General features: G+C 39.6%; 1 protein-coding gene across 1 annotated transcript in view; it reads left to right on the forward strand.

Annotated features, from left to right (window-relative positions):
- Positions 1-13,431, forward strand: part of ZBTB10 (zinc finger and BTB domain containing 10) — a 52,639-nt gene that overhangs the window by 25,685 nt on the left and 13,523 nt on the right. The window contains exons 3-4 of the mRNA XM_008638448.2: positions 4-141; positions 6,292-7,189. Coding sequence (XP_008636670.2) covers positions 4-141; positions 6,292-7,189 — 1,036 coding nt within the window. The remainder of the gene's footprint in view (positions 1-3; positions 142-6,291; positions 7,190-13,431) is intronic.

Below are 13,431 nucleotides of genomic sequence, written 5' to 3' on the forward strand. Positions count from 1 at the left end.
GAGCTGCTCATGTCCGGCCCGCCCCTACCCGGGGGGCACGACGAGCTCTGCAGGGGCACCCGCAACTACAAGCGCACCCTGCTCTTGAGGCACCACCTTTCCGCCGAGCATCGCCTCAACGAGCCCGGCAGCGCCGAGCAGGTACGGCACAGCACGGCACGGGACGGGGAGGGGGCGGCGGGGAGGGAGGGGCAATCCCGGCCTCCCCTTTCGCATCGGTGAGGTTTTCATGTGCCCACGTGCGTGAAAGCCCCATCTGGGATTTGGGGTGACTCTCCCCTGGATGCGGGCAGGCACACAAACGCAGCACGAGCTGTTTTTCGGGGCTGTACTCCGTTCCCGTTATCCGTCCGGCGCTGGCGGCTACCGCTTTCATTAGTTCATCTGTTTATCTCGTGAAGATAAACCGGCGATGTGGGAAAAAAGTTGCGTACGAATCCCAGTGTCACAGCACTGATTTAAATACGCTCGTTACAACTTCCTCCTGCGGTACAGGCGGAGGGAGGCCAGTGTCCGGCCGGCGACCGCTTGTGAAATGGGGACTCGGAGGCGTGAAATTGGAATTGCTCTGCCGTGTTTAGCGGTGTGGCCCCGGTTCACTAATCGGATAACTCTGTGTACTCAAGTCCTTCACGTTGAAATCTTTTTTTCCCCGATTGCGTTACTTTAGATTGAGTTGCTGAGCAAGAAGTCTGCAATCGCTTGGTGTGTGTTTGAGATAAACATGTGGTTTCCTGCAAGCCGTGTTACTATGCCAGCGTCGCTCTAACGCTATAGGAGTAGTGAAACTCTTCACGTTCCCCGCTGAACTTCAAATCACTGTGTTTCTTGGCTGCTTTCACGAATGAGGCAGGGCTTGCCCTAGAATATATGGGGATGGAAAGCCCCTAAAGAATACTTGTGTTGAATCTGCAGCCTTCTGCAGCCTTTTCTGCTAGGGATGCCTGCGCTACTGAAGTTCGCTCGATCGCCTCGCTGGCGTTCAACTTGCTTGCGGGTATTAGCTAGTATTGCTTCAGGTTAGGCTAGTCCTTGAATTGTTAGGCTGTTAGCCGGAATTAATTGATCAGTCACTCAGTTTTTCTGAATTTAGAATTCAGTTTTAATTAAAACACCCACCTTGGCTGGATAGCTTTATTTGGAGTCTGAAATACAATGCGATAGTTGGATTGAGGTTATTGCTTGAGCACTCTAAGGAGCTCAGGGTACCTTGGACAAGAGCTGCTAGTCAAATGTTCGAGCAGGATATCAGGATTACAGGATGACTGATAAAACGTTAGGTGAACGATAGTTTTCTTAGAACTACTTGGAAAATGTATGCAAGTTTTATGTGAAGCTATTACAGGACTGGAAGGGAAACCTTATGGTGCACAAAATACTGGTTATCCAAAATATTAGTTTTGGATTTACAAATGCAACATTCACCTTCAAGATGATTAATACTACCTTTTCAGTGAGTGTAGTTTTATAGCAGCTACTGTTACAGATGTTTCATGGTAGTAGGTCGTCTTACTAGTTTTCTCCAGTCTTCTGGGGTTTGCTATTCACTCTGCAGTGTTTCAGCCAAATTTGCTTTCAATTAGTTGTTTCTAATTAAGAAACTTTCATTCTTAGTTTCTGTTACCTCTTCATATCTTTGAAAATGTTCCACTTTTGCATAATGCTATTGCAGCATATTCTTTACCGTCTTGTTGCTTAGTTTCCAACTTTGAGTTGTGAATGGTTACTCTGTAGAAGTTATGTTCTGTCACTGTGTAGCCTCCTGTGTTGGTGGATGCTGCTAATCCCTGCCACACTTGGAAGCTTCTCACTCTGTTTTACCTGTATTTAAATAAAAGCTATTCCAAGCATTTTTCCCTACTCAGTTTATTTTTGTTTTCTTTCTGTCCACTTATCCTCCGTCTTTTGTAAAACTGTTAAATACCGGGAGGGTGGAAGGGAGGACAGAATATTGGCTTGTTATCACAGTAGCCTACAAGTTAATGTAAGTATGTATTTGAAGAATGTAAGTGTTTATTTGAAGACCTTTCATTGTCATGGGAATATTTGTAAAAATGAATCTCTGCTTTTATACCACTGATAGTTTAAGAGAAAATTGTAGTAACTGTAATAATAAATGAAACAGTAGGATAGATGAGTCAGTGGTTCTTCTGCACTGTATTAAAGATAAGGTTGGGACAAAGGTAGCTGTACAGAGATTGGGTTTTTTTCAAGTGGAAAACATTGCTTTGTGCATCCCTCTGCAATTAGATTTCCATTAAAAACTTCTCACAAGTTTGCAGTTTTTCAGGAGTCAGTGTAGTTTTCTTTGTGGTGTACTTTCATGTTACAGCTGCTTTATCAAAAACCTGATTAAGAATCTCTGTTTTCTTTCCCTTCTATGTTTAATTTCCGTATCCTTTCATACTCTTAATGGCACTTGAATTTCTTTTGATACATATGTTTAAATTAATACCAAAACAATAGCTCTATTTTTTTCTTAATGCTGTGATACCAGATACTTGGAACAACAGTAGGTAATTTGTACCCTGACCGTATTTCCAACATACATAATGAGGCAGCAAAGCCGTTTAGATTTAATGAAACTTGGGAGAGATCTTTCAGCCTTTTTGTTGGAGACAGCACACATGTATTATGGACTTGACAAGCCTCAACTGCGGGGCATGTTTAGCAGCTGCTAATAAACATATGGCATAGTGCCACCACTCAAGCGCAGAAAGGAAATTGTAGGTGTTAAGACAGTAAAGCAGTGGAAATTTCTATAGGTCTGTTGGATATTACACTCATGAAGAAATGAGTGATGATTTTGGTTTATTTTTGGGATACATTTAATTTGGAATGCCAAAATACATCACAAGTGGTTGCAGCTGCTGTAATTCAAGGGTATTGAGCTGTCAGCCGATGCTTCTTTCTAAGAGCAAAGCCTTGAATATTTTTCTATTCTAGTTTTTAAAATAATTTTTCTCCATATTAAAGCTTAAGGAAATCTATCATCAACTTGAAACTACCTTTGTTTTTTGTAGTAAACAGACTATTGTGTTGCAAGAATCTTAAGAAATGGATGTTTACTGGGAAATCGTGGGAAAATATTTTAATTCTTTGATGAATGTGGGTCCATAAGATGCAGATTTATTGGCTGCTGGGGGTTCCTCCTCTCAAACCATCATCTTAAAACATTTTCTCTCTGGACATAATTTAAAGCGAAGCTTTGGAAATACTGCCAGAAAAGCTTTCTCCAGCCTAACAGGCATGTTGGTTTAAGGCAGAAGCTCTCCAAAAGGAGGAAGGCCTTTGATGTGTTATTTTTTCCATGCGAACTGGAATTGTTTGCATTATGTGAGCAGTGATGAATGGAAGTCATGCTTCAGATGTAAGAGTTACATTACAGTGTTCTAAGTTAACTTCTTGACTTACTCTTAGCAGAGCAAAGAAGTTGAGGAGGACATCAGGCCTCGGAGTAAAGACTATCACTTACTGTATTTTCCTGTAGTGTTTTTACTAAACCTCAAACTACTCAGTTTGATATTAGGCAATGAATGAAACAATTTGAAATTGCTGAGTTGTCTGTGAGCAATGCTGTGTGTGTACAATGACAGTGGAGCATCGTGTGCAGCTGATGGGACCATATTTTGGGAACATTTTGCTCTGTAGCTGCACAGATTAAGAAGCTACTGGTAGCTTACTTTGTTAGAAGATCCAATTAATCTGGGGGCACAGGGAACTGCTGTAGAGCAAGATGTGGTAGTGGAGAATTAAAAAATGTGGCATAACTACTTTTCATATACATGCAGCTGAGATGGAATCTGTGGTTATATTGGTTTGGGTTTTCTTTTAATTCTTCCTGCCCTCACTGTTCTTCCTCCCAGGGACAGAGTATGCTGATGGAACAGTAGGAGAAAGAAAACTTAACAAACTAAATGTCTAGTAGCAGTTTTTGATCATCTGTTTCTGCTCCTGTTTGCTTTTGGGCAAGTTTAATTAATGAATTATACATATAAAACAGTAATTTATCTTTTTGTGTATGCAGAAAAGTCTAACTATTTGAAACTGAGCACAATGTTAGTTTCCTTGAGCTTGTCCTGTTCTCAGGAAACAAAAGCCCCTCACTGTAAATATCAATTTATTTATGGTCCCAGCTTGATTGGGTACTTATACTTGCTCAGTTAAAATGTGCTCTGTCTCTATTATTTAATCAGACATTTGTCAAAAGAAAAGAACTGCTGCAGGTTGTTTTTTAAATTTTATGCAGTGTTTAATGTGCTCTCAAGAATGAAATTGGCAGCTATCATAGCATCTACCTAACATTTACTGTGTGAGGTGCAAGTCACTGATGATTGACGAGTGTGACAACACTTTAGGGTACCATAATTTTCATCTTAATCTGATCCAGTGTCAGTAATTGGTGTTTTGAAACTATGCAGTGCTCCATAGCTGAAGTGACAGGAAGCTAGTCCAGAACCCAAATCTGCTGAGAATTTAGAGTGACAGACTTAGCTGTCCCACATTTGGGGCAAACTGTTTCACAACCTTAATCTGAGGGAGTACTTGGGGTGTGTCAGAAAGTACACAGAAAAAATTAAGATGAGGTTGGGCAAAGATCTATTGCTTGTTTTCACATAAAAGCCTAATTGCTTTTATTTCTTCCTCTTCAATGAAGTGTTTTTCTGAGAAGGGTAGAGATTCAGAAGCAACTTGAATGTGACAGCAAACCGAAATTTCTCTGCAGGAGATACTGAAATGGCACAGTTTCTCTTTTGGTTATACCGGGCCTTATTTGCTGCTTATAGATGTAAATACCGTTTTAGATGTAGATACAGCCTCAGTTGTCATTCCAGTGGGGTTGTAAATTGAGGTGAGGTGATTTAATCCACTAATTTCTGTGTGGTGGAAAGTGACTTTTTTAATCTATGTAGCTGGTTTCTGCCGTAGTCTCAAATTAAGGGTAGTACTTTCCTGCAATGTGTATTTTAGTCCCAGCATAGATTATGGGCTCATGACAGTGCTAACATTACCTTTTTAATACTGATTTTGATGTATAATGTTGAGGCAGGTGAGCTTTAACAACACCTCCAGCTCCCTAATCGGTGAGGTGTTTTAGATTATGAGAGAAGAAAATAATGATTTGGCTTGGAGCTATCCAGTTTTGCTAGGGAAGAAGAGAGAATCTTGGAGATGTAGTATGAAACAGACTGTCTTTGTTGCTGCTCTTGATGGCAGCATATGTCAACCCCATATAAGTATGGTCTCAAATACGCCAGTCTGTGTTTTCTGCTTTCTCCTAGCTGCTGCCATCATTATCCTAGCTGCTGAATCATCATTATCTAAACATGAGTTAGAAGTCTTCTATGTGCTCCAAAATCCAGTTCAGATCTCTTGACCTCTCCCTGACTGAACTAATCTTTAATAATGAATTATTTCTTGGTGTTGGATTGTATGAAAAGATCAGGTTTTAGCAAAATTCTGAAGCCATGTTTGAGATCCCATTGTAAAAAGGTGGTGTGTGTGTGATAAGTGTGTGCCAGCGTTGCTACTGGAAAGTTTGTGAGGCTTATTTCAAGAAAGTCTTAGTTAGGTATTGTAATGGAAGCTTATGTCGAGGGTTTTTTTGTTATCTGCAGTATTTTGCCTGCTTGTCATGTGATACACTGTTTAATCCTAAACCTGCTACAGTTAAAAAACAAAGGATAAACGCTTAACTTGTAAAACTAGAAGAAATATCTTTGCTGTTATATCTACTTTAGAAATATGTTTCCTTTAAAACATTCAGGACAGATTGGGACATACAGGCCTAATCTATGTATTCGTATCTCAGCATGAAGAAAATGCTGAATCACGTATCAGGATTCTGCTTAATTGTTTAAGTGGAGATTTCTGGAGAAGAACAAGGGGTTGGATATGTAAGAATCATCTAGTTAAATCTTTGGAAAGAGAGACTCCTGAATCTTTAATGTGTGTGGGTTAGGAATAACAAGCACTTCACACTCAACTGTGTATTTACTTACTTTTGGCTGAAATTTCCCTTCCTTTGCCCTGAAGGCAAATCTTCTAGTTCTGTTTGAAACAAACTTGGGGGTGGAAGGTGCAGAATGAGAGCATGGTTTTTAGTTTTCAGAAATATCTTGTTAATTATATATTCCTGTCTGCCTTTGTAACCAAGAACATAAATAACAAAAAAATAGTTTGATTAAAATTGTCTCCTTTCGTTTATTTTCATATCCTTATTACAGTCCTGAAGAATTAAGGACAGTATTCATTAAGAGCTAATTATGTTTGTGGGTTTTTTAATTGCAGGAGGCAGAGTTACCATCAGAACTGAATAATGAAGGATACTGTGATTTTAACAGCAGGCCAAATGAGAACTCTTACTGCTATCAGCTCCTGCAAGAGCTCAACGAGCAGAGGAAGAAAGGCATTCTTTGCGATGTTAATATTGTGGTGAGTGGGAGGGTCTTCAGAGCTCACAAGAACATCCTGGTTGCAGGCAGCCGCTTCTTTAAGACTCTGTATTGCTTTACAAACAAAGAAAGCCGTAACCAAACCACTGTTACCTATTTAGATGTTGTTGCTGTTCAAGGTTTTTCTGTCATCTTGGACTTCTTATATTCTGGTAACCTCGTGCTTACGAGCCAAAACGCCATTGAAGTGATGTCGGTGGCCAGCTACCTTCAGATGACGGAGGTTGTCCAGTCCTGCCGCAACTTCATTAAAGATGCCTTAAACATAAGTATAAAATCGGAAGCTCCAGAGACTGTTGTAGTGGATTACAACAGAAGATCTGTTAGTAGGGATGGTTTATCTCCAAGGGATCAAAAAGTTGCCAGCTTCTGGGCAACACGAAACCTTACCAACTTGGCAAGTAGCATAAAAACTGAGAATGATCCCTACCCTATTGATGAGGGCCAAATGGAAAGCTACCAAATGAATGACTGCAGTTGGGTCCAGGACAGCTCACCTGAAATGGCTGAAAATGAATCTCAAGGTGAGGGAAAAGTTTTCGTGTGGAATGACATGGGTGCACAGGGACAATCAGTTCAAGAACCTGGAAAAGCAAGAAGGAAAAACCAAACTGCAAAGAGATTTATTTATAATATACCACCTAATACAGAAGAGAACTCTGAAGATTGCTCAGTGTTGCAACCATCAGTCCCATATCCAGAAGAAGATTTGTCATTTATTAAAGAAGAAGCAGGTAAATATTGCTTAATGACAGTTATGTCATTTGAAAATTAAAGTATTGAATGAAGTACCTGACTTTGTAACTTTTGTAAAGGTATGTTGGATTGGATTAGTAAAGTCAGCACACCGTTCAGGTTACTAAATCAGTAATCTGATTCTCTGCCTTGGGGCACAGCAGCGGATCATCAGCTAGAGCAGAGAATGGCTGTGCCATACAGTATGTAATGTGCTGTTTGCATTTGACACTTGAAATGGGGATCCTTAGCAGCTGGTAGAAGCTACAGTTCTTACATTTGTACTTAATCTGTGGCAACTATTCGGCACAAAATCAAGGACTGATAACTGGTGGCTAGTGTTAGCTGATTGTACAGACAGCAAGGGCCTTTGTAATTTCCTTCCCTCCACTAGCAAAAGATCTTTCTGGTAATCTTCACCTGAGTCACCCAGAAACATTCTGCTGATTCTTATTGTTGGGATATGTGGGAAGCTACAAGATAGAGTAATCCTGGCTACTATAATAGAAACACTTACAACAGGTTTGTGAAACATTAGCAAGAGATGCCACAATACTGGACATATACTAGAAGGGAATATATTTTTGTTTAACTATGCTTTAAACAAATCCTGAGAGTGATAGAATTAATAGGATTTTTTTTCCTTAAGGATACATGGTTAATGTAAATGGTAGAATAAGATTAAATATCTGTTTGCTAAACAAATACAGTCACACAAAGAATTATAAGCAGCAGAATGTTCATAGTGTAATTGTCATTTGGGGCAATGTAATTAAGTTCAGTTTTTTTTTTTGAATTATTATGCTGTATGAATAGCTGATGTATCCATTTGAAGTCGTGTCATTTACCTGCCTCACTTTTTGATGAATTAATAATTTTGAAAACTTACTGCAATGTAGGAGCCAAATTAGGGGTGGACTTGAGGTACAGCGGAACAACGTTCTTTAGATGCGTCTTGTTTCTAAAGCAGTTTAAAATGTATGCGTGCTTCAAACACCAAGGAACTGTGGGTGTCCTGTCTCCTCCAGGGGCCTTGCTCTGCTCCTGCCTGCAGGGCTGGGGACACAGGCGAGCAGTGGTCCCACAGGGGGCATGTGGGGACTCATGGCTGTGCTGTGCGGTGCCAGTGGTGCCTGGGCACCGCAGTGACATGTGCCAGTGCAGAGCTGTGCAGGCTGGGACTGGAGATGTGTTTCTCCAGTACAAGAGACCTTCATGTGCTTAGTGAGTAGTGTGGCACAACAGCGCAGCTCTGGAGGAGCAGCTGTACTGAGGAGCACTTCTGCAAATGCTTCAGGGGCGTTACTTATCTCTGGTCTTCATCTCTGAACTCTGGGTAGGTCTGCTTTAGCTTTACTTGGGAGTGTGTGCTTCTGAAGTGAATTTCCTGTACTTCTCTTACTGGCTAAGCTTTGTTAGACTGCCCAGGATTCCTTCTGGCTGAACTGACAATAGAGACTGTGTTTCAGGAACATGCCAGTTGCTAATAGGCCTCAGGTCCACAGCACCAGGTTAGATCTAGCCTAAGTAAAGCATGTGGATGGTGGGGGATGTTGAGTCCTCAGCACCCACACAAAAATTTTGCCTGTGCTGGGCTACACTACTTGCTCTAGTTGCAGTGCCGTGAAAAAGGACCCAACAGAAGGTCTGGAGCAAGAGCTGAGGAAATGTGTATTAGCTGCACAAATACCAGATTTCTGACACAATTTAGCATGTGATTTCTGTTGATGATTTATATGGGGTAAATATTCAATACTCTTTTACTGATGGAAATACAGAGACTGTGTCTACTGTACGATGGCACCAACAACAGATATAAATACTTGTTTGGATGCTGTGGAATTTTGTACATATGCTGTGAAGATTTCTTGGAGAAATAATGGAGGACATGGATAGTGCAGTATGTTTAGTCCTTGTTCCTTTTTTTTTTTTTTTTTAACAGAAGCACCAGTGTTTCCAGTAACTTGTTATGGTAAAGAATTAGATTACAAAATACATCCATATAGCATCTTGATGAAAAGAACTATATTGGAGACAGAGCATACTGAATATGTGTTGTGGTGTCTGTCAAAAACCATTGAAAGCTCTGTGACTGCAGACTGAAGTTTATTTTATTGAGTCTAAAATACTAGTCACCTAGTAATCTCCTTGGTATTTTCAGAGCACAGCATATATGTTCCCAAGTACATAAGTACATTTTCTGCCAGTGTTAGAAGTCTTTTGGAAGCCATATCTAGTATTTTTGTAATAATACCTTTACTAAGTTCTTGCATGCCTGCATATTGTTTGAAACAAGAAGAGCGACTGAAGTAGGGCTTGGTATAGCTTACTTTTCAGCCACAGTCTGTGCTTCACCTTTAGGTATTCTTTCTCTTCTACTTGTGGCTCTTTTGCTTTGCTCTGTGGATAGATTCCACTGTTAAACACTGTTCTTTTAACTGCTCCCTCTATGCCAAAGAAAGGGTGGAAGAGGAAGGAGTGGAGAGTTGGAAGAATGTCAAGAATGAGTTGTAGAGTAACCTGCAGGTTATACAGTAACTTTCTAGTTTTGGATTAAATTTCTTATGGGGATGAAAAGCTACCAAAAATAATAGGCACTGAGCGGTAAAAATGGATAAGAAAATGTCATCTGGAATAGATATAAGACAATTCTATAAGAAGAAAAATAAAGAATAGTAGATTCTTATGTTCAGAGCTAAGGAGCATGCTGTCCCATTGGTTGCTAAAAGGGAAACAACGACCTTCTACTGTTGTGCTTTGTCATGTTCTGATGGGGATAACATCAGTGGTTATGAGCTGTCAGTTACATGCAGAGTGAGTTTCTGTGCCCTTGATTTAGGTTTGGGTTGGTCTGATGCTTTTGTGATGGGAAATAAATACTGTAGATATATGGAAGAGAAGCCTATTTCAGAACACTCTTCTCACTACAAAAATTTATCCCTGAAGCCACTCTTCAAATTCTATAGTAAATGAATTTTCCAGCTGGTTACCAGCAGTAAGCAGCAGTCCAGTTACCAGCTAGGTAAGTATTAGATAATAAACAGTAAGAGCTTTCTGAAGCATCTGCTACCCCTCTTGTTCCAGTAAAGCAAATATGTTAAACTGCTCCTTGCTGAATGTGAGTCTTTCTACATGTATCCATAAGGATATCAGCTGCTTCATCTTCCTCTCACCCTGTGTTGCCAGTTAGTTTATATTTAACACCTTCCCTGTAAAAGTAGCACTTTGGTGAGCTTTAAAAAAGCTCCATAAAGTTAGGATGGTTTTGAAATTTCTTGTACTGTCTTACATTTATATTTACTTACATTTTACTTAAACAGTTACTTTAATATAGCTAAAACTGGAGACGTCTTGAAAGCTTATCTAAAACACTGAATGTTACCACCTATCACAGTATTTTCCCCCCTAGCTGATAATCTGCTAAAAAGTCTTTACTATTTACAGCCATCATGCATCCTACAAATTAACCATTTACCATGGTGAAAATAACCATGCTTTCAGTCAGCATCTCACAGTGTTATAGTGAGTTATAAAAGTTCATAAAAGCTCAGTGAACGTAATTCATCATATTCTTAATGTCTGTTCACAGGGTTGTTTTGTCAATTTTCATCACTTCTTGGATATGTCTTTCATCTGGGCCTGTTTTTTTTTTCTTTTTTTATACAAGTGTCCTATCCTCAGACTTCAGAACACAGCTGTGAGGTGTTGCTTATGCTTTCTGGAACTGACCGTGTTGATTTTTGCAGAGACTTGCATGCAATATCCCAATAGCTTTATGAAGCTACAAGTGTATAATTTGTTATTGTGATTTTCAGGCTGGATAATGCTGTCATGTACATGTGGTGGGGATGGGGAAAAGGACAAGAAGTGCAAGATTAAAACAGCCCTTGGTGAAACAAGAGGGTTCCTGACTGATTTTGTTGGGGTTCTTAAGGAATTTAATTCAGCTTGCTGTAGAAACAACTACTTTTCAGAAGGATACAAACAGCAGCTAAACTTGCTTACAAAAAATGTAGTGCTGGTCACAGCTTCTGTCATGATACAGGGGAGGAGCATAACACAACTTGATTAGGACTTTACAATAAAGACAGGTATCTTTGTATTTGAAGAAATCAAGGTCGATGGACTTATCAGGACGCATATATATATTTCTTGTAGGAATAAGCCCCACTTGACTGTGTAACAAAATAAAAAATAATTGTGTATTTTTCCTGCTTTTCCATGGTACTACAACCCTCAGTCAGATTTTGTTTAGACCTCAAGCTGATACCCTGATTAAAAGATTTAAGTTCCTTGGTGGACCTTTAACCACTTTATTTTCCCCATTCCCTATGTAGTCTGGTATTGAAGATGTCATTAGGTTTTTAGAAGTCCTCTGATAACACTGCAACATCTAAGGGTTAGCCTCTTCCTACCTCTCCAAGGGAGGATCCCAAAGACAAGCAGATCCTCACATTCTCCCTACTACTCTAGGCAATGTTTTGTGTATTGCTGTTGTCAATTTGCTTTTTGTTTTCTTTTTTGCGAATGGGTTGGGGAAGAAGGTTTTGTGGTGTCTACAGATCTTCTCTGCCTGAAAATCCTTTTGAGTTCCAGTGCGATGCATTCACTTACTGGAAAAATACCCATCTGAAGTGCTGATTTTTTTCATTTGTGAAATACTGACGATGATGAACATCTAAATAAAAATGGTTCATGAGAACAATTAACACACAAATAAATGGTCTGCATGAGGAAAGTTCCTTATTTTCTTGTGTTTAACTGGTGTAGTTGTTGGATGAGATCAGCAAAATAGCTTTCACTTTCTTGGGACGGGATTTTTCAGGGAAGGTATGATAATCAAGTTGAAAAGCAAGTCAGTAATGTATTTGGCATCAGTTGGTGGTCTTCTGTCAGGGTTAGTTGATGCTAGATCTGACTCCATAGTCAATGCAATATACCACTTTTTCGTGAATGAAAAATAGAAAAATTGAGAGCAATTGGGAGTAATAGAGTATGAGTAAGAGTAAGACTGTGTTGGCGAAATATCTTAAGTATGTCCAAGCCCTCTGTTGCAAGAGGCAGTTGAGCAGTAATGTGCTTCCAGAATAAGCCTTTTCAGAAGAAGCAAGGTTAAAGATGTGAAGAATACTCTGGGAACAAAGGGAGTGCAAGATACTTTCTTTTCCCCCCCGTCTTAGTGTGTCAGTCTTCGCAGTGCTGTTTCCTCTGTCATGTTACCTAACATAAGCAACAAATCCAGCTCTCTAATAGCAATCCAGATTGTATCAGTAGATTACCACTGCTTTCTTTACAATCCTTGAAAGCTATGGCCTAATCGCTTGTCCTGTCTACTTTCTGTCTTTTTTAATTGATCTGGATGAGCATCAGTGTCAGAAAACGTAGTGAAAAAATACTATTTCTTTTTCTCTTATTTTGGCACTATTTCCAGTGCTAATATATGTAAAGAAAACAGAAGTTAAGTTCACTACAGACAGCTGTATCTAATTAAAGTTTTGTATCTTTTCTTTCAGCGCCCCATATGTCTGTGTCCTTTTCTATAAGACCTGTTCAGTGGCTTCTGTCAGTAAACTTCTCATTATTTTCTGTATCATCTCCTACTCAGTAATGTCTCCTTTTCTGCCCCCCAAATCAGCATATTTCTAGTTGTAGAAAAAGAGGGAAACCTGTCAAGCTAGGGGTGTTTCTAGTTTAGACATGTTTTCTCTTTCTGGTGGTGTACCCCTAACTCTTGTCTTCAAAACTGAAAATCATTGTATCTGGCTTCTGGTTATCCTTTTTCCTGAGAACAAATGCAGTAGAACATAAAATGTTTTTGATAGCTTTTGTTAGTGGCATAAGAGCCTACACAACCACTTCATTTTATTTCACACTGTCCTTATCTCTTCTCAAATCAACATAGTGTGAATTTTAGTGCTGATAGTTAATCAGCTTCTTTGAATTCTGTTTTACTTCTTATTATTTTGGCTTTGCTTGTTGCTGACTTCTATTAAAGATCAGATTACTGATAGCCTTTTATCCATGCAGGCTGGAAGAATGGGTAAAGGTTTGAGGATAATTGACATTTGAGTTATTAACTTATGCCTATTAGAAATCAACTGAAGTGTAAAAAGGTAACATTAGATCAGAGAAAAGTTGTGGTCAGATGGCTTGGTCTGGAGACACAGAATATTATTGCTTCTAATTAGCTTCCCCCCCCCCCCCCCCACCCCCACCCGCCCACCCCCTTCCACCTCTGCCC

Source organism: Corvus brachyrhynchos, unplaced genomic scaffold (genome assembly GCF_000691975.1).
Source record: "Corvus brachyrhynchos isolate BGI_N302 unplaced genomic scaffold, ASM69197v1 scaffold227, whole genome shotgun sequence".
NCBI classification, from domain to species: Eukaryota; Metazoa; Chordata; class Aves; order Passeriformes; family Corvidae; genus Corvus; species Corvus brachyrhynchos.